A 24,004-nucleotide genomic window follows, 5' to 3' on the forward strand; every position below is an offset into this window, starting at 1 on the left:
TTTAAAGTCTTGAATGGGCGGTACAGGGTTCGAATCCTGGGCAGATTTTTTTTTTTTTTTTTTTTTTAAGAACATAGAGTGCTGTCGGATATTATTATTTTGAGTGGAAAATAATAAGAATAAAGTTGAGAGTAAATTTAAAACGATGAAGTATTAACTGTTATTTATTCGTATACTTTTTATTATACTGTCACAAGAGAGAAGTTTATATATTTTATATATATATATAAATATTGTTATGTGTATAGAGTATAAAAGTGACAGGGGAATGAAAAGCAACCGCTAGGGGAAAGCTTTAGTTTAACGAGAATCAACTTCACTGAAATAATACTCTAAATATTATTTTTCGTTCTACAAATACCATCCTATTGCGCGGTGATAATAATAATAATAATAATGATAACTGTAGCAATAATAATAATGATAATAAACAAGTATTGCTAACGCAAATAGAGTAATTAGCTTTGTTTATTTTTATTGATGAGTAAATAAAGATTGTGAAAATGTTAACTGGTGTTTCATTCATTTTTATTGCGCTTCGGGTGATAAGGTTAATAATAAAAGGATACGTTAAATTTTATGGGCTGGAAAAAATAGCTTTCTAGGAGTTATAGGAAATTTTATGACTTTAAAAAAAATCGAGGAATTCTTAGATACAATTTATGTTCTAGAATTTTATAGATAAATTTTTTTAATTTCTAGAAGCATTCTAGGAGCTTCTAGATTTTTTAAATTGAATATTTGAATCCTCTAGAACCTTAAAAAATTTTTTTTAGACCTTGATTGGAGCTCCTAGATTTTTTATTGACTTTCTAGAGTCTTTTAAAACCTCCTAGAAAATTTCCTAGACCTTTAAGAACATTTTAGGAGCTTATAGATTTTTTTTATTGGATACTTGAATCCTCTAGAATCTTCAAATAATTTTTTTAGGCCTTTAGGAGAATTTTAAGAGCTTCTAGATTCTTTATTGACTTTCTAGAGTCCTTTAAAAACTTCTAGAAAATTTCCTAGACTTTTAGGAGCATTTTTGGGGCTTCTAGATTTTTTTATTAAATATTGGAATACTCTAGAAAATTAAAAAAATTTTTTTAGACCTTTACGAGCATTTTAAGAGCTTCTAGATTTTTTTTATCATATATTGGAATCCTCTAGAACCTCAAAAAAAATTTCTAGATCTTTAGGAGCATTCTAGAAGCTTCTAAATTTTTTTATAGACTTTATAGAGGCCTCTAGAACCTCCTAGAAAGTTTCTTACGCCTTTAGAAGCATTCTAAGAGCTTCTAAATTTATTACTGACCTTCTAGAGTCCTTCAAAACCTCCTAGAAAATTTCTTAGACCTTTAGGAGCCTATTAGGAGCTTCTAGATTTTTTTATTGAATATTGGAATCCTCAGAACCTTAAAAAAAATTTTTTAGACCTTTAGGAGAACTCTAGAAGCTCCTAAATTTTCTTACAAGGCCTCTTTAACCTCCTAGAAAATTTCTTAGACCTTCAGAAGCATTTTAGAAGCTCCCAAATTTTTTAATTGAATATTGTAACCTTCTAGAACCCTAAAAAAATTATTTCAGACATTTAAGAGCATTCTAAAAGCTCCTAAATGTTTTTACAAGGCCTCTAGAATCTCCAAAAAAATTTCTTAGGCTTTTAGAAGCATTCTAGAAGCTCTATTATTACTAAAACCCCTATAAATCTTCTATAAAATTCATAACTTTTCCGATGATTGGTATTCTAAGTAATGGACCACAAATCGAAGCAATAATAAGAATTCAACCGCGAGGAAAATAATAAAAACAATAACAATAACAGTAAAAAGTAAGTTTAAGCAGAAACGTGCCAGATGGCACGGACTGTTAAGCTATCACCATATTGGCAAATAGTAAATATTGTTCTACCTAATTGTACGCCGCGTGCAGACACAGACGTCGATTTACACTCACTACCTTTTACACTATACTAGCTTCTCTCTCTACCTTTTGACCGGTACCCACGTACTCAACTACATACATTTAATGGTAAAATCCAATTTCCATTCTCTCAAATAATGTCATTCTATTTCCACAATCTATTCATCTATATCTATAACATACAACTAATATTAACTACATATAGCCTACATATACAGAATTTTATGCACCGACGGATTCCAATTATCGACGAATAATTTAGACCACGTCTTATTTTTTTATATCTATCGATTTCATATTTTTTTCTCTATGTCGCGTGTCTAACGGCACTAAATTTAAACCCGCTGGCACAATTCAGTTGTAAATTTACTAGATTTACTCGGGCTTATAAATATAACCTACAAATTGCTGATTGACATACACCAAAAAAAATTACGATTTAACGATTTTAACTTTCACCTGCCTGGAATTCCATTTATTCCCACTGGAATTTATTCTCGCTACGATACTGAAAAAAATGACCCATCACAAAGCCAAATTGGTCTATTAGTTACCGAGTTATTGAGAAATGAAGATTTCAGGTGGCTTATGAAGACATTTCCGGTCGATTTTACCCACGGCCGATTTACTCGAGTGACAAATTTTTGGATTCGGGGCATCACAAGGAATAAAATAAACTTCGATCTAAAAAAATCGGTCGATTAGTTTTTAAACTATAGCTAAAAATAAATAAATCAGGTTTTAAATTGAAGGTCGTGGGTTCGAATCTCAGAAATTTTTTTTTTTTTTTTAAGTAAATTGAGTATTTAAGATAATTTTTATAAACTTTAAATAAAATTTAAAATTTTTCAAGCATAAAAAAAATCCAATTAATCTAGATCTGAGGGAAATAGTAAAAGAAGGTAAATTTAAGGATTTTTTGTGTTCATTTTCGAGATAAAAGAATTGTCTCATGAGAAATCAAGAAGAAATTCTTATTTCGTAAGATATATTTATGGAAAAAAAAAAAAAAATAGTCTTATCCAGTTTCTCATCCGGAAGTGTAGCGCGTTTGTAATCGTTCTTTCTCTCATTCTACGTTCCCCATGAACTTTGCTGTTTCGGTAGTGCCTGGGATACACGACAAAGTACAAACTTACGTATATAAAGCGACAATTGTGTCAAAGGACTAGAGAAATTGTTGTCAGTAGTATATCCGTGTGTATAGTTCCTAGTAGCGGAATGAAATCAGTGACTCTTGAAATTGCTTTTATACTATCTTGTCTTTGTTATTACTATTACTATTATTATTATTATTATTATCATTACCATTATTCTCATTACATACCATCGCCTTTTCATATAAACTCATTGTCTACCAGCTCTATTCAGCTTATTATCATCATTTATTACCACTAAAAGACTCTATTTTCCCGGTTATGACATTTTTACCCGGCCCATCTTACCCCGCTGCGGAATTTCAGCACCGGACAAACTTTATCTCAAAGAGACAGTGATTTGGATCAAAAGTAGCTTTAAACCAACCAAATCGGTCAATTAGTTTCCAAGATATCGCAGTTTAAAAATGGTTCATTTCTATGAAGAAAGAACAGGGATCGATCCCAGCTCAGGTAATTTTTTTTTAATTTTTTTTTTAATAGAAACATTTATAAAAACGTATTTTTCAATGTTTATTTATATTAAAACAGCAATTACTCTATTTGCACAATGAATTATTATTATTTTTTTATTTTTTTTTTTTTTGTAATAGAAACACGTAAAAAAACGTATTTTTCAATGTTTATTTATATTAAAACAGCAATTACTCTATTAGCACGATGAATTGTTATTCTTTTTAATTTTTTTTTTATTTTTCAATTTCCTTTTTTTTTTTAAATTTTGTGTTTTTTTATTTTTTTTTATTTTCAATTTTTTTTTAATATCAACACAACAATATCAACAACTTATTCTTCAATATTAAATTATATTCAGCTTATTACAATCATTTATTACCACGAAAAGACTCTATTTTTCCGATTATAAAATTTTTGCCTGGCCCATCTTACCCCGCTGTGGAATTTCAGCTCCGGACAAGCTTTATCTCCAAGGGACAGTGATTACGATCAAAAGTAGCTTTTAATAAATCAAAACAGCCGATTAGTTTCCGAGATATCGCAGTTTCAAAATAGCTAACTTTCATAAAACAGAACCGGGATCGATCCCAGGTCAGGTAATTTTTTTTTTTTTTTTTTTTTTTTCAATAGAAACATTTTAAAAAGCGTATTTTTCAATGTTGATTTATATTACAACAGCAATTACTCTATTTGCATAATGAATTATTCAAATATTCGTGAAAAGCGACACGATAAATATTCGTCTAGTAAATGATTATTAGCACTGCGCATTATTTGCTCGATAAAATTAACAGTAACACGGTTTGTTGTAATCATGAATGTACTTGCACTTACCCATGTATTTATTTAAATATATATATATATATATATATATATATATATATATATATATATATATATATATATATATATATATATATATATATATATATAAAGACAATATTCATGTACAATTTAATATGTCAACGAGTTGTGAATACCCGGAAACATTGATAATTCAAATGAAAATAATATATATATATATATATATATATATATATATATATATATATATATGAATAATATAAATGGTGTAGGTTAATACACCGATCAAGCAATAAACTCTCTCGATAACGCGGGCAAACTGAAATTGAGAGCCTAGGTGGTATTGGTTGGGTGGTTGCCGTGGCCCTGATACCCCACTTGTTCATATATATATATATATATATATATATATATATATATATATATATATATATATATATATATATATATATATATATATATATATATATATGCTATATATATATATACATACTCACCCGCAGAGTATTTCGGTCCGGAATAGGTTCATATCCACAATCCAATGGGATTTCCAGCCAATTGTCCTGGAATCTTCTGTATTCACAGCTTGGTAAACCTGTTAGTTTATACCGTCACGATAAAATATCATCATAAGATCACGTGATCATGTGATCCTGTTATTGGATGCTCCACTAACTGTATTTACCACTACATGTATCACTGTTATCCTTTCTCTACATGTTTCTAACTTAAACGGCAAAAAAAACTCGAAAAATACTACTTTTTCTTCGGTGCCATAATGGCCTATCTTACCCCGCTGAGAGCTACGCGCTCCGGACAAAGTGTAATTTTAAGGTACAGTAATTAGAATTAAAAGTAGCCTTGGACCAATGAAATCCGCCGATTAGTTTCTGAGATATTGCGATTTTAAAATGTAATACGAAGGATCCGAGATCGATCCCAGCTTAGGTTAATTTTTTTTTTTTTTTTTTTTTAATCAAATTAAGGCAGCTAATTATTATCTTAAAATCTGGTGCAAAAGTAAGGAAACGTGTGCACTCAGTGTGATTGAAGCGGCAGAGCGTAAGAATTTTATAAAAAATTTCACGCTGTTTTATTACTGTCGGTTTCAAATGTCTTTTATTTTATTTTTTTTTTTTTTTTCTAGCTACACTTTAATACAAGCATCCAGCGCATGTAAATATGCTTTAATCTTCAAGTGAGTTGATGGGGAACAATAAAGCGTTGTAAAATGTGAATGAGTTACGGGATTGTGAGAGTTAAGGGTAGAATTAAGGGGTGGGAGAAGATTCGGTGAAGCACCAAGAGAGTAGAAGGGGAACTAAAGTTTGCTGGTGTTGAGTTGATCGATTGATAACACTCATGGGAAATGAATAATTCACGGATTTATATTTACTTTTGGCGCAGGAAGGTGATAAATATGCTTATTCAAAATTCAAAAATTATTTATTGAACATCAATCACACCATGTAAACATTAATTAACACTGAATATCTAATTTATTAAATCAGAATTACTGAAGCGTTACCCTGAAGTTGCAAAAAAGAGGTGTCAATTCTGGTTCCAGCTGTCAACTTGGCAGCAGCGTTGGCAATATAGACGGTCATATACTTAGGAATGTTCATAAAAGTAGCAACATCAGCGTGCATTGTATGGTTGTAAAGATTCACCACCAGGACAACAGGATTCTGATTAGGGAGCCGTCTTGCAATTCCAAGGAAGTATGCATAGATGACAGTGACCATAGTGGTTCCAGTTTTGACAATAGGATTTTGCTTCAAGGCTACCAGCTTCTTGGTGATAGAGTAGGAAGAATTAGCCAGGGTCTTTTCAGTGGCTAGATTTAGGAATTTGTAGTTAGAATTGATTGGCAGCCAGGTTTTGTTCCCGGAAGAGAACCCAGCGTTCTTAGTAGCGTCCCACTGGAAGGGAGTCCTTGCAGGGTCCCTAGAAGTGAGGTTGTACCTGCTAGGTCCAGCATTGCAGCCAGCTGGGTCAATGGTTTCCTTCCAGGACATTGGACGGTCAACCATACCCAATTCGTCGCCGTTGTAGATGATAGCGACTCCGGGAAGAATTGCGGCGATCATGGTGATCTGGTCGGCTCTGTGAGGACCAAATCTGGAGGCGACTCTGGAGTTGTCGTGGTTACCTGTTACCCAATTGGGAATGGACCCAGGAGGAACCAGGTTGATGAAGCGGTCGATGGCGCGTTTGTAGTCTAGAGGTTTGGAAGGGCTGGTGATGTTCCGGAGGAAGATGAAGTTGAAGGGGATGTTGGAGCCGTATTGGAAGTACTTGGCGGTGTAAGCTGGAGTGGTGTAAGCTTCAGTTAGGAGGAGCTTGCGGGTTCCGTTGTAGGAGTCTATTAATTGGCGCCAGGATTGAACTACTTGGTAGGTCTCGTTTTGGTCTGAAGTGTAGATATGTCGAAGAGTTCTGGGGTCAGTGTCGGCGAATCCGGTGTTGGGGATCTTGGGTTCGTCTAGAAATCTGGAGTCTTCGACTAGGAAGTTGATAGCGTCGACGCGGAACCCGTCTACGCCGAGGTTCAGCCAGAAGCGGAAAACGTTCTTCATTTCTTCTTGAAGAGCCGAGCTGCGGTAGTTGAGGTCAGGTTGGCCAACGGTGAATTCATGGTAGTAGTACTGCTTTCGTTGGTTGTTCCATTCCCAAGCTGAACCTTGGAACTCGCTTAGCCAATTGTTGGGTGGCTGACGCGTTCCGTTGACCATTTTGGCGTCTCGCCAAATGTAGTACTCGTCGTAGGGCTTGACTTTCTGGACGCTCTTGAGGAACCACGGGTGCTTGTCTGAGCTGTGGTTAGGAACAAAGTCCAAGATTACTTTAAGCTTGAGTGATTTTGCTCTTGTAACAAGACGCGTAAAGTCAGCCAACGTTCCGAAGGTTGGATCCACTGCTGTGAAATTGGAGATGTCGTATCCGAAGTCTACCATAGGGCTGGCGTAAATCGGTGACAGCCAAACTGCGCTTACACCCAAGTCTGCTAGATGATCCAGCTTGGAGGTGATACCATTCAAATCTCCGACTCCGTCACCGTTGCTGTCCTTGAAGCTACGGGGGTAGATCTGGTAGATGAAGGTGTCTTTCCACCAGTCACCACTTGTAGAACCATTTTGAGCTGACGCGGGCTCAAAACACCCAAGTGACAAGATTAACGACACGATCACCAGTCCTTGCATCTTGAAAACTGTCTTGGAAAGCCTTGATGATTCTCCTTTTATCTTACTGGTATCTTTAAACCAACACCAAGATCCGATGGTTGATAACAAGATTTTTTTCTTTTGGATGTCTATCAATGTTGTTGATGATAGTGAGAAAATTCCAGGTGCTATCTCTAGCCCATCAAGTTGTTTCTACTAATGCGGGAGATTAAACGAGATAAACAGTAAATATTGTTCTCTTGGATACGCTGTTTGCGCAGTAGCTTCAATGAAAAAATATCGATTCGCTTTCCGTTCCAACGGACGTTTCTTTATTCGGAGCAACACGAAAGGGCTTTAACCAGCTTACATGCATCTGCTTTCTCGGAAATTGTTTTGTTACTTTATTTGAGGGTTTCAGTAAACTTTTTGAAAGAATAACGGAGGACTTAACTATCACCAGGATCATAATCTTTAAATTGAAAAGTTGATCCACGTCTGTCCTCAATCTGGATGATGGATTTTCAACTTACCTGGTTGGAATATCTTGATCTTGATCTTGGATGTCATTAACCCAAAGGACCATTCAGAAGAATTTGTCACCAAATCTCTCTAGCAGCTATCAACAGTACCAGTCACTAATATCGAGTCAATGTTAAAAAGCGATAACGTTTTTTTCAATTATCTATAAAAAGTTCCGATGGTAAAATAATGTTTACTGTCCTTCCAATGTTTATATTAGTTTTAAATTGAGCCAGAGTGCTTTGTTTATCAATTCAATTAGCCTCCTATGTGTTTTTCCGGTAAATATCGCTAAAAAACCAATTTTTTTCTCGGGCTACAATGGCCCATCTTACCCCGCTGAGAGATATGGGCTCCGGACATAGTGTATTTTTAAGGTACAGTAATAAGAACTAAAAGTAGCCTTGGACCAATCAAATCGGCTGATTAGTTTCTGAGATATTGCGATTTTAAAATGTAATACGAAGGATCCGAGATCGATCCCAGCTTAGGTTATTTTTTTTTTTTTTTTTTTTTTTTAAGCAAAATTAAAGACAAGGCGGCTAATTATTATCTTTGAGTCCAGTGCCAAAAAAATAATTGTTAGTTTAAACCGTCACGATAAAATATCATCATAAGATCACGTGATTATGTGATCCTGTTATTGGATGCTTTACTTACTGTATTTAGCACTACATGTATCACTGTTATCCTATCTTTACATATTCCTAACTTAAACGGCAAAAAAAAACTCGAAAAAAAGTACTTTTTCTTCGGTGCCACAATGGCCCATCTTACCTTGCTGAGAGATATCGACTCTCACTAATATCGAGTCAATGTTAAAAAGTGATAACGTTTTTTTCAATTATCTATAAAAAGTTCCGATGGTAAAATAATGTTTACTGTCCTTCCAATGTTTATATTGGTTTTAAATTGAGCCAGAGTGCTTTGTTTATCAATTCAATTAGCTTCCTATGTGTTTTTCTGGTAAATATCGCTAAAAAACCAATTTTTTTCTCGGGCTACAATGGCCCATCTTACCCCGCTGAGAGATATGGGCTCCGGACAAAGTGTATTCTTAAGGTACAGTAATTAGAATTAAAAGTAGCCTTGGACCAATCAAATCGGCCGATTAGTTTCTGAGATATTGCGATTTTAAAATGTAATACGAAGGATCCGAGATCGATCTCAGCTTAGGTTAATATTTTTTTTTTTTTTTTTTTTTTATTCTAAAGCATAATATGTAAAAAAAGTAACATATAAAAATGAACATTTACAAGGATAAAAAAAATTTTTATTAATTTAAACTTTTAGCACAGCATCATTGATTATTCAATTAAAATACTACAATTATATTTTGCAACTGATAATTTAAGTGGTGCGTTGAATGGGCTAAAAAAAAAAAAAAAAAAGATAAATTTTTAATTATCATAGCCAGCCTACAAATTTCCAATTAAAATTAATTAAAAAATAAATTGAAGGGTATTATTATTTCAGTAACGTTGAAATTATTTGCTCAACTGCACATGGTTATTATTTTAATCGGATAACACAGATAATAACGGTGCTGTTGGTGAATAATTTTTTAAAAATTAACGAGAACAACCGCTCCGAATCCACCAATCGTTAAGTCCGTTAAATCAGCGACTGAATTTATTGAAATATTGGCCAATGAATTAGCAGCATAGACCGTCATTTTATCAGGAACGTTGATAAAAGCCGCGATATCATGACGTGCTGCTGTTTTGTGGACATTCATCAGTAAAACAGCCACCTGGTTCTGCAAACGACGGACAATAGCCAAGCACGGAAAGTTGATGATAACAACTTCAGTGGTACCATTCCTGATAACCGGGAATTGCTTTAACGCAATGACCTTCTTCATTATCCAGAAATGAGAGTAGGTCTGTTTCTTTTGGATAGCTAGATTCAAGGTCTTGTAGTTTGAATTGATTGGCAGCCAGGTCCTGTTGCTGCTGGAGAACCCAGAACTGGTGGAACTGTCCCACTGGAAGGGAGTCCTTGATGGATCCCTTGATTTGAGCCTGTAAAGAGCACCAGCGTTGATTCCTGCTGGGTCCAAGGTCTCATTGAAGGTCATTGGGCGTTCAACCATGCCTATTTCATCGCCGTTGTAGATGATACCTATTCCAGGAAGCACCCCGGCCATCATATTGATGTGGTCTATCCAGGCGTTGTAAAGTTTGGAGCCAATTCGACGATTGTCGTGGTTACCAGTCACCCAATTGGGAATCGCTCCAGGAAGAAGTTCGTTGAAGTAGCCATCAAGGATTCTTTTGAAGCCTAAAGCTCCAGAACTCTTCCAGATGTTGCGAATTAGGTGGAAGTTGAAGGGGAAGTTGGAACCATATTGGTAGAACTTCATGGTAAAGTAAGGAGTGGTGTAAGCTTCTGTGATGAGCAGCTTGCGGGTTCCGTTGAGGGAATCCAGAAATTTTCGCCAGGTTTGGAGAATTTCGTAGGATTGGTTGTGATCCGCTGTGTAGATGTGGTTTAAGGAGTCAGGATCACCAGGTGGAAGGTAAGAAGCTTTCCAGCTCTTGGGTTCATCTAGGAATCTAGAGTCTTCAATTAGGTAGTTGGCTGCGGAGACGCGGAAGCCGTCCGCGCCAAGGTTCACCCAGAAGCGGAGGATGTTCTTCATTTCTTGTTGAAGAGCTGAGCTGGAGTGGTTGAGGTCAGGTTGGCCGACGGTGAATTGGTGGTAGTAGTACTGCTTACGTTGGTTGTTCCATTCCCAAGCTGAACCCTGGAACTGGCTTAGCCAATTGTTGGGTGGCTGACGCGTTCCGTTGACCATTTTGGCATCCCGCCAAATGTAGTACTCATCGTAGGGCTTGACCTTCTGGACGCTCTTGAGGAACCACGGGTGCTTGTCTGAGCTGTGGTTAGGAACAAAGTCCAGGATTACTTTAAGCTTGAGTGATTTTGCTCTTGTAACAAGACGCGTAAAGTCAGCAAACGTTCCGAAGGTTGGATCCACTGCTGTGAAATTAGAGATGTCGTATCCGAAGTCTACCATAGGGCTGGTGTAAATCGGTGACAGCCAAACTGCGCTTACACCCAAGTCTGCTAGATGATCCAGCTTGGAGGTGATACCATTCAGATCTCCGACTCCGTCACCGTTGCTGTCCTTGAAGCTACGGGGGTAGATCTGGTAGATGAAGGTGTCTTTCCACCAGTCACCACTTGTAGAACCATTTTGAGCTGACGCGGGCTCAAGACACCCAAGTGACAAGATTAACGACACAATCACCAGTCCTTGCATCTTGAAAACTGTCTTGGAAAGCCTTGATGATTCTCCTTTTATCTTATTGGTATCTTTAACCAACACCAAGATTCAATTGTTGATAACAGTATTTTTCCTCTCTAATCTACGGAAAATCCTCTGGGTTCTATAAAAAAAAACCCCTATCTAATTAGATTTCAATCTTTAATACAAACTTTACCTGGTTAATTATTATTCTAGATATATATAGAAGATACAAAGTTCATTCTTCCGAGAATATTAACTTTCTAGCAACAATGGTGTCTCAACTGTCACTCTTAATTACTAACTCGAGAGACATTACCACGCGCCCTAAAATAAAAACAAAGAATTCCAACTTGATCCGATTAAATTAACCCAAACCTCATGAATGTAGGTACCTCATATCATATATTATTATTATGATGATAACCTAGCTAATAAATGTCAACGCTTCAATCTACAATTTTAAAAGCATTTCAGCAATAAAACAATTATCATTTCAATAGCACAATTCTTTATTCAAATTCCAATTACATAAAACTATCGATTACTTGAGAATAATAGACGCCGCAGCGGGTAAATTAATACCACCAGTATTAACACGTGAACCTGGCACAATCTTGGATCCTACTGAAGCAACATAGACACTCATGACCTCAGGAATGTTCAGCCAGCTGCTAGCATCAACCTTAAGCTGCTTCTCCGTAAAGTTGATCAGCAAAACCACCGTCCTTGAGAAATCCAACCTTCTAACTACTCCTAGAGCTTCATTTCCAATAACCACCAATTGGGTGGATCCAGTTCTGATGATCTGATCCTTCTTCAGCAGCACTAGCTGCTTGGTAACTCCGTAATGCGACGTACTAACCCCTTTCTGCGCAGCCAGATTCAGTGTCTTGTAATTAGGATGAACTGGCAGCCAGGTTTTGTTGCCTGAAGTGAACCCAGCGTTCTTAGTACCATCCCACTGGAAGGGAGTCCGTTCAGGATCCCTAGAAGTAACATTGTACCTTCCAGGTCCTGCGTTGCATCCAGCAGGATCAACAGTTTCAGCCCAAGTTAGTTGTCTGTCAATCATACCAATCTCATCTCCGTTGTAAAGAACACCAACTCCTGGAAGGACTGCTGCTAGCATCGGAATCTGGTTGGCTCGCTGCTCACCGTACCTTGAACCAGATCTGTGACTATCATGATTACCAACCACCCAATTGGCTTGCTGACCAGGAGGTATGCTGTTTAAATACCGGTCAATGATCCGCTTGAAATCTAAAGGCGTGGAATAGTTACCTAGTTGATTGATGAACATGAAATTGAACGGGACATTGGATCCGTAGGTGTAGTACTTCATTGTTAAAGGCAAGCTGGTCCAAGCTTCTGTCAAGATGATCTTCTTGGTCCCGTTGCTGGAATCCAGGACTTCTCTCCAGGATTTCAAGATATCATAAGTCTGGTCTTGGTCTGCTGTGTAGATGTGCTGAAGAGTTCCAGGATCAGTGTCTGGAAGCCCAGTGTTAGGTATTTTAGGCTCATCAAGGAATCTAGAGTCTTCAATCAAATTTGGAATGGTGTCAATTCGAATTCCATCCACGCCAAGCTTCAGCCAGAAGCGGAGAACGTTCTTCATCTCTTCTTGAAGAGCAGAGCTTCTGTAGTTAAGGTCAGGTTGTCCTGCGGCGAATTGGTGGAGGTAGTACTGCTTCCTGACGTTGTTCCATTCCCAAGCTGACCCTTGGAAGGCGCTCAGCCAGTTATTGGGCGGCTGGCGGGTTCCGTTGACCATCTTGGCGTCCCGCCAGACGTAGTACTCGTCATAGGGCTTGACCTTCTGAACGCTTTTAGGAAACCAAGCGTGCTTGTCTGAAGAATGGTTGGGAACAAAGTCTAAAACTACTTTGAGGTTTAGACTTTTGGCTTTGGTGACTAGTTTTGAGAAGTCACTAAGTGTTCCGAAGATACTGTCGATGTTGGTGAAGTTGGCGATGTCGTACCCGAAATCTACCATAGGGCTGGTGTAAATTGGCGACAGCCATAGTGCGCTAATTCCTAAATCTGCTAGATGGTCTAATTTAGAGGTGATTCCATTTAGGTCTCCAATTCCGTCGCCGTTGCTGTCTTTGAAACTTCGCGGGTAGATTTGGTAGACAAAGGTGTCTCTCCACCATTCTGAATTTTGAGCCAGCGAATCGCTGGCGATTAAAAGGAATAGAACCAACACGCGATACATCTTGGCCAGTACTGGATATCATCAGAATTCTCGGGAGTTTAAATTGTAGGTTGAAAAAAAAATGGTGATAGCAAGAATTAACCTTGTGGAATTCCAATATTCAAATCTCGGAAGGAAATCTTATCTTAAAGATTATTTTATCGGTTAAAAATGTAATCAGCGCCTGATTACATTTTTTCTGATTACATTTTTCTTGATAGCTAGATAAGGATTACAAAGAATGTCAACAGTTTGCAATAACAAGATTTATTTAAAGAAATCTACAGAAAAATTTAAACTAATAAAGAATAACAGAGGCAGCACCAGGAAGATTGAATTTGGAGGTATCAACCTTGGACCCAGTTTTAATATTGGATCCAACACTAGCAGCATAGACGGTCAAGTTACTAGGGATGTTCAACCAACCAGCAGCATCAATGGTAACCTTGGTAGTCTTAAAATTGACCAGTAGGACAACTGGATTTTGATTAGGTAGCCTCCTGACGACACTAAGAACGTTTTCAGTAGCCAGGATGACTTCAGTATCTCCCTTTTTAACAACTTCCTTGGACTTCAAAGCAACTAGACGTTTAAAGACTCCATAGTGAGAATCAGGATCGTTCTTTTGATTGGCTAGGTTAAGGGTTTTGTAATTGGGATTGACTGGTAGCCAGGTTTTGTTGCTGCTGGAGAACCCAGCGCTGGTGGAGCTGTCCCACTGGAAGGGAGTCCTTTCAGGATCTCTGGTGACACTTAAGTAGCGATCGGGACCAGCTAGACAAGCTTGGGGATCAACAGTTTCCGCCCAGGAGATCTTGGCGCCAATCATACCGATTTCGTCGCCGTTGAAGACGACTCCAACACCTGGAAGGACAGCAGCTAGCATTGTCAATTGGTCAGCTCGTTTAGGACCAAAGCGGTTGGCGACTCGCTGGTTGTCGTGGTTGTCTACCACCCAGTTGGCGACGTAGTCACCCTCGGGGATGTTGTTCAGCCAGCCGTCGATGCTACGCTTGAAATCTAAAGCTGAGGATTTGTTGTTAAGTCCTGTTACGAACATGAAGTTAAAAGGGACATTAGCGCCGTATTTGTAGTACTTAACTGTGAGAGGAAGGGTAGTGTAGGCTTCAGTCATGATTATGAACTTCCTCTGGTTGCCTCCGATAGCATCAAGCTTGTCCCTCCAGGTTTTGAGCAAGTCGTAGCCTTCAGGTTGATTTTGGGTGTAAATGTGGTCCAAGGTTGCTGGATCATCAGCAGGTTTTCCAGTGTTGGGGATCAAGGGTTCATCACGGAATTGAGAATCCTCGTACATGAAGATCATCGAGTCGATTCTGAAGCCATCAGCACCATTGTTCGCCCAGAAGATCAAAGCGTCTTCCATTTCTTTCCTCAAATCTGCATTGCGGAAATTCAAGTCCGGCTGCTTGTCCAGGAACTGGTGGAGGTAGTACTGCTTCCTGACGTCGTTCCAGGTCCAAGCTGAGCCCAAGAAGATACTCAGCCAGTTGTTGGGTGGTTGGCGGGTTCCGTTGACGATTTTGGCGTCCCGCCAGATATAGTAGTCATCGTAGGGCTTGATCCGGTTGATGGATTTGTTGAACCACGGGTGCTCGTCTGAGGAGTGGTTGGGTACCCAGTCGAGGATTACCTTAAGACCTCTTTTGTGCGCTGCTGCAGTTATGTTCTTGAAGTCTGATAGGGAGCCGAATAGTGGGTCGATGTCCGTGAAGTTGGAGATATCGTAGCCGTAGTCTGCCATGGGGGATTTGAAGATTGGGGAGAACCAGAGAGCGCTGACATTCATGTCAGCGAAATGGTCGATCTTTTCCAGGACTCCGTTCAGGTCGCCAATACCGTCACCGTTACTGTCTTTGAAACTTCGGGGGTAGATTTGGTAGATAAAAGTGTCTCGCCACCATTCGGTAGATGTTGAGTTTACTGATGATGATGAGTTGGTTGATGATGATGTTGAATTGTTGGATGATGATGAATTGTAGAATTGGGTTTGATTGTTAACTTGTGGTCCAGGTGGTCCATTTGGACCAGGTGGTCTAGATTGTCCAGGTGGTCCATTTGGACCAGGTGGACCATTTGGTCCAGGTGGTCTATGTGGTCCATTTGGTCCAGGTGGTCTAGATGGCCCACCTGGTCCATGTGGTCCATGTGGACCACCTGGTCCAAATGGTCCACGTGGCCCAGCAACCGCAACAGCAACCAAAGAAATAAGAACTAGTTCACGTAACATTTCAAACTACCAACAAACCACCTCCGTCCTCATTATATACCCTCAAGTGTGATAAGCATTGTTTTTTTTTTCAATACCATTAGCAGAAACCGTGACAAGTGTTGCATTATTTATCTATTCTGCATACTTAATTATTGACGCGCTGTCTTTTCATCAATTCCTCTTTGTTATGCACCAGATACTACACTTCCTTTAATAATTTATCAGAACTATAGACAATGAGGAGTCATTAATTATTCTTCTATTTAATTCCTGACGCTAATACGATAATCATGATAATATGATTCCTAGTACTTAGTCTAGACGCCAAGAAATAAAATCCAAAAAACTTCATAATTTACAAATATTTATTATTCCCAAGTACATCAATAAATAATTAAGCATCAAATATATTATTAATAAGGCATAAGAACAATAGAGCCATAAGCAGGCATCTCCAATTGAGTAGTCTTAACAACGTCCCAACTAAAAGTCTTCCAGTCCCGATTAGTCACCAAGATCCTCATATTCTCCGGGATATTCATCCAAGCAGCGACATCCAACTTCACCGGCTTGCTGTCAAAATTGATCACCATAGCATAGATCCTCCCCTGACCAATTGGGCGCCTGACGACACCCAAAGCCTTGTTTTCAATCACCACCGTCTCAGTGGTCGAATTGACCAATCTCCCGGACTTTTTCAACGCCATCATCTTGATAAAGATAGAAAAGTGCGATCTAAAGTCATTCTGCTCACTTACCAAGTTGATGCTTTGATAATTAGCATTGACCCTAAGCCAAGTAGTCTTATTACTCGAAAACCCAGCACTAGTCGAATTGTCCCACTGCATTGGAGTCCTAGCAGGATCTCTGGATGTCAAATTGTATTTCTGAGGTCCTGCATTGCATCCAACCGGGTCGACAGTTTCCTTATAGGACAACCAGGTGTCGTCCATTCCAATTTCATTTCCGTAGTACATAACACCAACTCCAGGTAGCATAGCAGTTAGCATAATAAACTGGTCCTTCCTAGCTCCTCCAAATCTTGTATTAACCCTGTTGTTGTCATGATTATCAATCACCCAATTGGCTTCCTGCCCATTGGGAAGATAATTCATCCAAGAATCAATTGCTTTCTTGAAATCTAGAGGTGTTGATTTGTTATTTAGCGTTCCAAGGAACATAAAATTAAAAGCGACATCTGACCCGGCTTTATAATAACGCATAGAACTTTCCAATTGATCTCCAAGCCCGGTGTAGCTTTCAGTCATTAGAATCTTCTTAACACCCGGCTGCCCATCGAGAACTTTCCTCCAAGTAGCCACCAAATCATAAGTCTCGTTTTGATTTCGGGTGTAAATATGGTTGAGGGAGTTCCAATTGTCCGCTGGGTAACCTGAATTAGGAATAACTGGCTCGTCTAGCATTCTGGAGTCTTCATAAGCGTGGATGATTGCGTCCACCCGGAACCCATCGATACCACGCATGGTCCAGAAGACCAGGACGTCTTCCATTTCCTTCCTAAGCGCTGCGCTGCGGTAATTCAGGTCCGGCTGTTGAGGAGTGAACTGCCTGAAGTAGTACTGCTTTCTGACGTCATTCCAGGTCCACGCCGACCCATGGAACACACTCAACCAGTTATTGGGCGGCTTACGGGTTCCGTTTACAATTTTGGCGTCCTTCCAGATGTAGTACTCGTCGTAAGGTTTGATCTTCTGCATACTTTTTTGGAACCAAGGATGCTTGTCCGATGAGTGGTTGGGCACGAAGTCCAGGATGACCTTGAGGTCCCTTGTGTGGGCCGCCTTGATTAGGTCTTCCATGTCCTTCAAATTTCCGAATACTGGGTCGATGTTGGTGAAGTTGGAGATGTCGTACCCGAAATCTACCATCGGGCTTTCACATACTGGGGAGATCCAGAAGCCAGAAATGCCCAAGCGGGCTAAATGGTCCATTTTGGAGGTGATTCCTTTTAGGTCCCCCACTCCGTCCCCGTTGCTATCCTTGAAACTTCGTGGGTAGATTTGGTAGATAAACGAGTTCTCCCACCATTTTGAGGGTTCTTGCGCGGAAACTAAGGTTAGGAGTAAGAATAACTTCCACATTGTGGATTGTTGGAGGCTCTTGATGACAAGGCGTCTTATAGTTGGGTTAGAGATAAAAATATTGAAGATTAGATTTGATTTATCAGTTTCTAGGTAGGGAAGGGAAAATTAAATTAGAGTTTAAAATTACGGAAGTTTTTGAATTTCATGTCGATTATTCGAGCAAATTGTGTTTATTCATGTGTAATATGTGAAGACTGATGAGGGGAAGAGAGGGAAGGGAAGGGGAGGGAGGTGCAATCAAATAGAGATGGATTTTCGTATAATCAATTTTAAATACAATGAGTTAAACACACATCATTCAGTGATCAAATATACAATAGAACTCGGTGAATAGTAGAGTGATGGAATTTTATCCGAGTTGTAATTAATATGCTTTGAAGATTGATAATTGATTTTTTTTCACTACCGAGCTTCAAGAGGAATTTATTTATTACTATCGGGTTTTACTGATCTGTTGTATTTCTTTATTTGGGTGGTTTTTTTGATTGATTACGGAGATATGCTCGGTATTGATTATTGGATAATCGGAAAAAAATTTTAAATGAATGTTATTTCATTTGAATTATTATAAAATAAAAATTACTAGCAATCTTGCAAATTTTGTGTTATTAAATAATGACTTTTGTTAAATTACACTGCACTTACTTAAAAATTGACGTTTTTAAAGATATAAGCTCATCTTGATATTACACTCATCAAGAGCTTTCATTTAAGTACCCACATCAATTTTTCATATATTTTATATATTTATGTATTTTATAAATATATATATATATATATATATATATATATATATATATATATATATATATATATATATATATATATATATATATATATATATATATATATATATATATATGAAAAATATATCAAAAATGCATGTGGGTACTTAAATGAAAGGTCTCGATGAGTGTAATATCAGGGTGAGCTTATATCGTTAAAAATGTCAATATTTCACAAGATACAAGGTCATTTCTTAATTATGTAATATATATAATATGTATTTTAAAGATATAAGCTCATCCTGATGTTACACTTATCAAGAGCTTTCATTTGAATACCCACATGCATTTTTGATATATTTTTCATATGTACATATATATAATATATATAAATATATAAAATATATGAAAAATTGATGTGGGTACTCAAATGAAAGGTCTCGATGAGTATATCATCAAGATGAGCTTATATCTTTGAAAATATCAATAGTTCACAAGATACAAGGTCATTTCTTAATTATGTAATATATATAACATATATTTTAAAGATATAAGCTCATCCTGATGTTACACTCATCAAGAGCTTTCATTTGAGTACCCACATACCTTTTTGATATATTTTTCATATATACATATATATAATATATATAAATATATAAAATATATCAAAAGTTGATGTGGGTACTCAAATGAAAGGTCTTGATGAATCTAATGTCAGGATGAGCTTATATCTTTAAAAATGTCAGTAATTCTCAAAATACAAGGTCATTTCTTAACTATGTATTTTTTTTATTAGTGAAATTTTTTTTAAAAGATTTAAAAGTTTCAATTGAAATTATTGGTTCATTTCTTAATATAAAGTTATATCAGATGTGTCATATTAAATAATAAAATTTCATTTTCTATTGGTATGAAGAATAAATAATAACATATCTGTCACTCTTTAGTTGAATTATTTATTTTTTGTGAGGAAAATTTTAGTAGTATCTATAATAAATTATTTAACAAATTATTAAAGTGACATCCGTTGGGTTGAATTAATTAAAAAAAAATAAAACAGGATATTATCAATATCTCAAGTAATTTTTATTACTTAGAATTGTAACGAGTATATGACAGTTCGAGGATATAATTGGTAATGTCATAGGTGATTCTTATAAGTCATGAGTAATAATAATAATAATGATAAAAAAAACTGAGTGTTGTATAAGATAATATTGATAGTTGCCAAGAATAATAATAATAATAGAGTGACATTTGCCAGTTGAAATATAATATTTTTAAATCGGAGGTATATAACACACTTATTTTATTGTAGATGTGTGTAATTAATTGATAGCGTCACACTTGCTATTTCTTCAAGCGAAGACATTGTTAATATTGTCATCATTAATTATTTTTTATTATATAAGAATAATAAACAGGAAATTTTTATTCAAGAGATTTTATTCAAGAGATTTTATTATTATTATTATTATTATTATTATTATTATTATTATTATTGTTAAATAAATAAATGAATAAATAAATAAATAAATAAAATAAAAAAAATTGTTTTTTTAAATAATATTGAATGAAAAAATATAAAATTGATAACTGATACCTCAAGGATTTAATTGTAAGAGGATATAGAAATAATTCCTCGGCTTACAGGTAATGTAATGTTTCTGTTATCGATAAACCGATATCTAGATTAAATTCACAATATCGCCTGGTGATACTATCTACGTTTGACACCTCAGGTGCGATAATAGCTACCAAGGATTTAATGTTTATTTAATTGAGACTAATCGGATAACCAGATTTGTTAATTATCTTTCCAATTCTATAATATATATATATATATATATATATATATATATATATATATATATATATATATATATATTACTCTGCTAGCGAACATCAATTAATTATTCAAATATATTTTATCATGTTTTGTCCTCAATCTGGTAAGATGAATTATTAAGTAGAAAACTAATTTATGTATTAATTGATCGATAAATGTTTAATTGACATTTTTATTTTTTATTAAATTTATTTATTTTTTAAAATATTAATAGAATTTTTGAAATTTTATTATCTATATTATTAAGAGAATAATAAAAATTTTGTCTCCAGGATACATAATTAAAAAATGACCTAGTATCTTGTGAACTATTAATATTTTTAAAAATATAAGCTCATCCTGATGATATACTCATCGAGACCTTTCATTTGAGTACCCACATCAATTTTTCATATATTTTTCTATATTTATATATATTATATATATGTATACATGAAAAATATATCAATAATGCATGTGGGTACTCAAATGAAAGCTCTTAACAAGTGTAACATTGGGATGAGCTTATATCTCAAAAATATGAATTATATATATTACCTATTACATATCTTGTGAAATATTGACATTTTTAAAGATATAAGCTCATCCTTACATTACACTTATCAAGACCTTTCATTTGAGTACCCACATTAATTTTTCATATCTTTTATATATTTATATATATCATATATATGTATATATGAAAAATATATCAATAATGCATGTGGGTACTCAAATGAAAGCTCTTAACAAGTGTAACATTGGGATGAGCTTATATCTCAAAAATATGAATTATATATATTACCTATTACATATCTTGTGAAATATTGACATTTTTAAAGATATAAGCTCATCCTTACATTACACTTATCAAGACCTTTCATTTGAGTACCCACATCAATTTTTCATATCTTTTATATATTTATATATATCATATATATGTATATATGAAAAATATATCAAAAATGCATGTGGGTACTCAAATGAAAGCTCTTGATGAGTGTAACATCAGGATGAGCTAATATCCTTAAAATAATAATAATTATAATAATACTAATAATAATTAATCAACAAAAAAAATGTATTAATTATTATTATTGTATTATATTAATAAAACTATTTTATTTATTTTGTTATACATTTTATTAAGAACAATACAATTATAGAACAATATTAATATTAATAATAATAATAATAACCAAAAAAAATATTATTAATCAGCCAAACTACAATATTTTCCTCCTAAAATTTTCCTTAACCCTTAATGCAGGATAACAGTAGCTTCAGCAGGCAAATAAACCTCCGTAGTATCCATAATAACCCCGGAAGGAATTCCCGCTCCCACACTCGCTTCAAAAACACTCAAATTCTCCGGAATATTCATCCAGGTCCTAGCATCCACAACCTTCGTTTCATTTTTAAAATTCGCTAACAAAACCACCGGATTTCCCACATCAACCCTCCTAACCACCCCAAGAATATCTTCAGTCACCAAAATAACCTCCACACTCCCAGTAACCACCACTGAATTCCTCTTCAATTCCACCATCTTCTTAAAAACCTTATAATGACTCTCCCCCTCGACTTCCACCTTCTGCTTCTCCAAATTAACCTCCTCAAAGTTCTCATTAACCGGCAACCAAGTTTCATTAGCTCCCGAAAACCCAGCATTCTTCTCCCCACTCCATTGGAACGGAGTCCGTTCAGGATCCCTAGATTTCAACCCAAACCTGTCTTGTCCAGCATTGCAGCCAGCAGGATCAACAGTCTCCTCCCAAGTCATTTCCCTGCCCACCATTCCAATTTCATCTCCATAATACGCAATCCCCACTCCAGGAAGCACTGCAGTTAGCATTGTCAAGAAATCAGCCCTAGCTGGTCCAAATCTATCAGCAACTCTTGGATTGTCATGATTGCCAATCACCCAATTGGCAACTTGACCTTTAGGGACCATCCCTAGCCAAGCATCAATTGCTCTTTTGAATTGCATCGTCGTGGAATTGCCATTAAGCTTCTCAATAAACGCAAAATTCATCGGAATATCACTGCCTGCTTCATAGAAACGCTTCATGCTCTCCAAATCAGCATAAGCTTCAGTAAGAACCAATTTAGGCTCCTTGGCCTTCTTGTGGGAGTCAATAATCTTCCTCCAAGCCTTCAAAACGTCAAAAGTCCCCTCCATATCCTTGGAATAGACATGATCCAAGCTTTCGTAGTCATCTTCTGGAACTTGGCTGCTTTTGGAGCTTAGCGGCTCGTCCTGGAACAACGGATCCTCCAGAAGATAGTTAACTGCGTCCATCCTGAAGCCATCTGCTCCATGGTCCAGCCAGAAGGTCAGAACTTTCTCCATTTCTGACCTAACCAAAGGATTGGTGTAATTCAAATCTGGTTGGGCTTTGGCGAATTGGTGCAGGTAGTACTGCTGCCTAATTGGGTTCCACTCCCAAGCGGATCCTCCAAAGACACTCAGCCAATTGTTGGGAGGTTGGTAGCTTCCGTTGACAAGCTTTCCGTCCAGCCAGATGTAGTAGTCGTCGAAGGGTTTGATTTTGTTGATACTGGAGACGAACCACGGGTGCTGGTCTGATGAATGGTTCGGCACAAAGTCCAGCAGGACCTTTAGACCCAAGGATTTGGCCTTGGTGGTTAAGTTAGTGAAGTCTTCCAAGGTTCCGAAGATTGGGTCCACGTTGGTGAAGTTGGAAATGTCGTACCCGAAGTCTGCCATAGGGCTGGAGTATATTGGAGATATCCAAATTGCAGACACGTTTAGATCTTTGAGGTGGTCGAGTTTGGAGGAGATTCCAGGGAGGTCGCCGGTTCCATCGTTGTTAGAGTCCATGAAGCTCCGCGGGTAGATCTGGTAGATGAAGGAATTGTTCCACCATTGTTTGGGTGTCTTGGAGGTTAGTGTGAAGGTAACCACACAACCGATTATTAGAATTGTTGAGAACAGAGACATTATTGTGAAGATTACTTTGGTGGACATAGTGTATTTATAAGCGAGGTTTTAAAAATACTGAGGTGTTATCATCGGGGAATTTTCTTGAGAAATTTATTAATTAAACTGGTTTACGTAAACAAGACCTTGGTAAGTGGTGGGGGAGAAGGTAGAGCTATTTTTATTTTTAAAGCGGTTAAGTTACGCCTTGGTGGGTATGATTATGAGTAATTGTGATTGTTAGAAGGATGGATTTAGATTTTTTTTTTGAGATATTAATTTTTTATAACGGAAACGGATTTTCCCGGAGATATAAGTAGAGTTAATTTTGTCACATTGAAAAAAAATAAGTTTTATTTTTTTAGTTATTTTTAAATTTATTATTTAGATAAGAGGTGTGGATTTTATTGAGGATTTATTGCAGCGGTTTTTTGGTAGAATGGATGTATATTTTTTGGTTTAAAAAATATTTTGATGTTAAAATTAATGGTTCTAAATTTAGCCACGTGGTGGCGCTACTTAAGAATTCTAATGACGGCAATAAAACTGAAGATTAATTTTAAATTTTAAAATTACCCGGGAGAATAAAAAAAAATATTTTTTATTTAATTTTTCAGGTGAATTTTATTAAATTTAAAAATTAATTGAATCAATTAAAATTAACTAAATTGATTAGAGCAATTTTTATTGAAATATCTCTGATTAAGAATT

At 36.3% G+C, this 24,004-nt stretch overlaps 5 protein-coding genes across 6 annotated transcripts in view; 1 reads left to right on the forward strand and 4 right to left on the reverse strand.

Annotated features, from left to right (window-relative positions):
* Positions 1 to 24,004, forward strand: part of LOC123263494 (protein artichoke-like) — a 54,918-nt gene that overhangs the window by 11,088 nt on the left and 19,826 nt on the right. The window lies entirely within an intron of this gene.
* LOC123263530 (alpha-glucosidase-like) lies at positions 1,390 to 23,433 on the reverse strand. The gene is made up of 2 exons (XM_044726382.1): positions 21,604 to 23,433; positions 1,390 to 1,413 (listed from the first exon to the last, which is right to left on the reverse strand). The coding sequence occupies exon 1, from the start codon at positions 23,339 to 23,341 to the stop codon at positions 21,611 to 21,613; it is 1,731 nt and encodes a 576-aa protein (XP_044582317.1). The 5' UTR covers positions 23,342 to 23,433; the 3' UTR covers positions 1,390 to 1,413; positions 21,604 to 21,610.
* Positions 5,820 to 17,819, reverse strand: LOC123263531 (alpha-glucosidase-like). 2 transcript variants are annotated; one of them, XM_044726385.1, is made up of 2 exons: positions 17,458 to 17,819; positions 5,820 to 7,156 (listed from the first exon to the last, which is right to left on the reverse strand). In XM_044726385.1, exons 1-2 carry the CDS (start codon positions 17,791 to 17,793, stop codon positions 5,825 to 5,827), a joined length of 1,668 nt encoding a protein of 555 aa, XP_044582320.1. In that variant the 5' UTR covers positions 17,794 to 17,819; the 3' UTR covers positions 5,820 to 5,824. The 2 variants fall into 2 exon arrangements, with proteins under 2 accessions (XP_044582320.1, XP_044582318.1); XM_044726383.1 differs by lacking the exon at positions 17,458 to 17,819 and having other exon boundaries at positions 5,820 to 7,541.
* LOC123263532 (alpha-glucosidase-like) lies at positions 11,756 to 13,508 on the reverse strand. Its single transcript, XM_044726386.1, has one exon. The coding sequence runs from the start codon at positions 13,480 to 13,482 to the stop codon at positions 11,806 to 11,808; it is 1,677 nt and encodes a 558-aa protein (XP_044582321.1). The 5' UTR covers positions 13,483 to 13,508; the 3' UTR covers positions 11,756 to 11,805.
* Positions 13,713 to 15,734, reverse strand: LOC123263518 (alpha-glucosidase-like). Its single transcript, XM_044726360.1, has 2 exons — positions 15,455 to 15,734; positions 13,713 to 15,412 (listed from the first exon to the last, which is right to left on the reverse strand). Exons 1-2 carry the CDS (start codon positions 15,707 to 15,709, stop codon positions 13,760 to 13,762), a joined length of 1,908 nt encoding a protein of 635 aa, XP_044582295.1. The 5' UTR covers positions 15,710 to 15,734; the 3' UTR covers positions 13,713 to 13,759.

This window comes from Cotesia glomerata, linkage group LG4, assembly GCF_020080835.1.
Source record: "Cotesia glomerata isolate CgM1 linkage group LG4, MPM_Cglom_v2.3, whole genome shotgun sequence".
Classification (NCBI taxonomy): Eukaryota; Metazoa; Arthropoda; class Insecta; order Hymenoptera; family Braconidae; genus Cotesia; species Cotesia glomerata.

Coding starts and splice junctions, on each gene's coding strand:
- LOC123263531 (XM_044726383.1), bottom strand. CDS start 7,525: ATGCAAGGACTGGTGATCGTGTCGTTAATCTTGTCACTTGGGTGTTTT.
- LOC123263532 (XM_044726386.1), bottom strand. CDS start 13,482: ATGTATCGCGTGTTGGTTCTATTCCTTTTAATCGCCAGCGATTCGCTG.
- LOC123263518 (XM_044726360.1), bottom strand. CDS start 15,709: ATGTTACGTGAACTAGTTCTTATTTCTTTGGTTGCTGTTGCGGTTGCT. Junction 15,413..15,454: donor ATCAAACCCAATTCTACAAT/TCATCATCATCC, acceptor TCAACCAACTCA/TCATCATCAGTAAACTCAAC.
- LOC123263530 (XM_044726382.1), bottom strand. CDS start 23,341: ATGTCCACCAAAGTAATCTTCACAATAATGTCTCTGTTCTCAACAATT.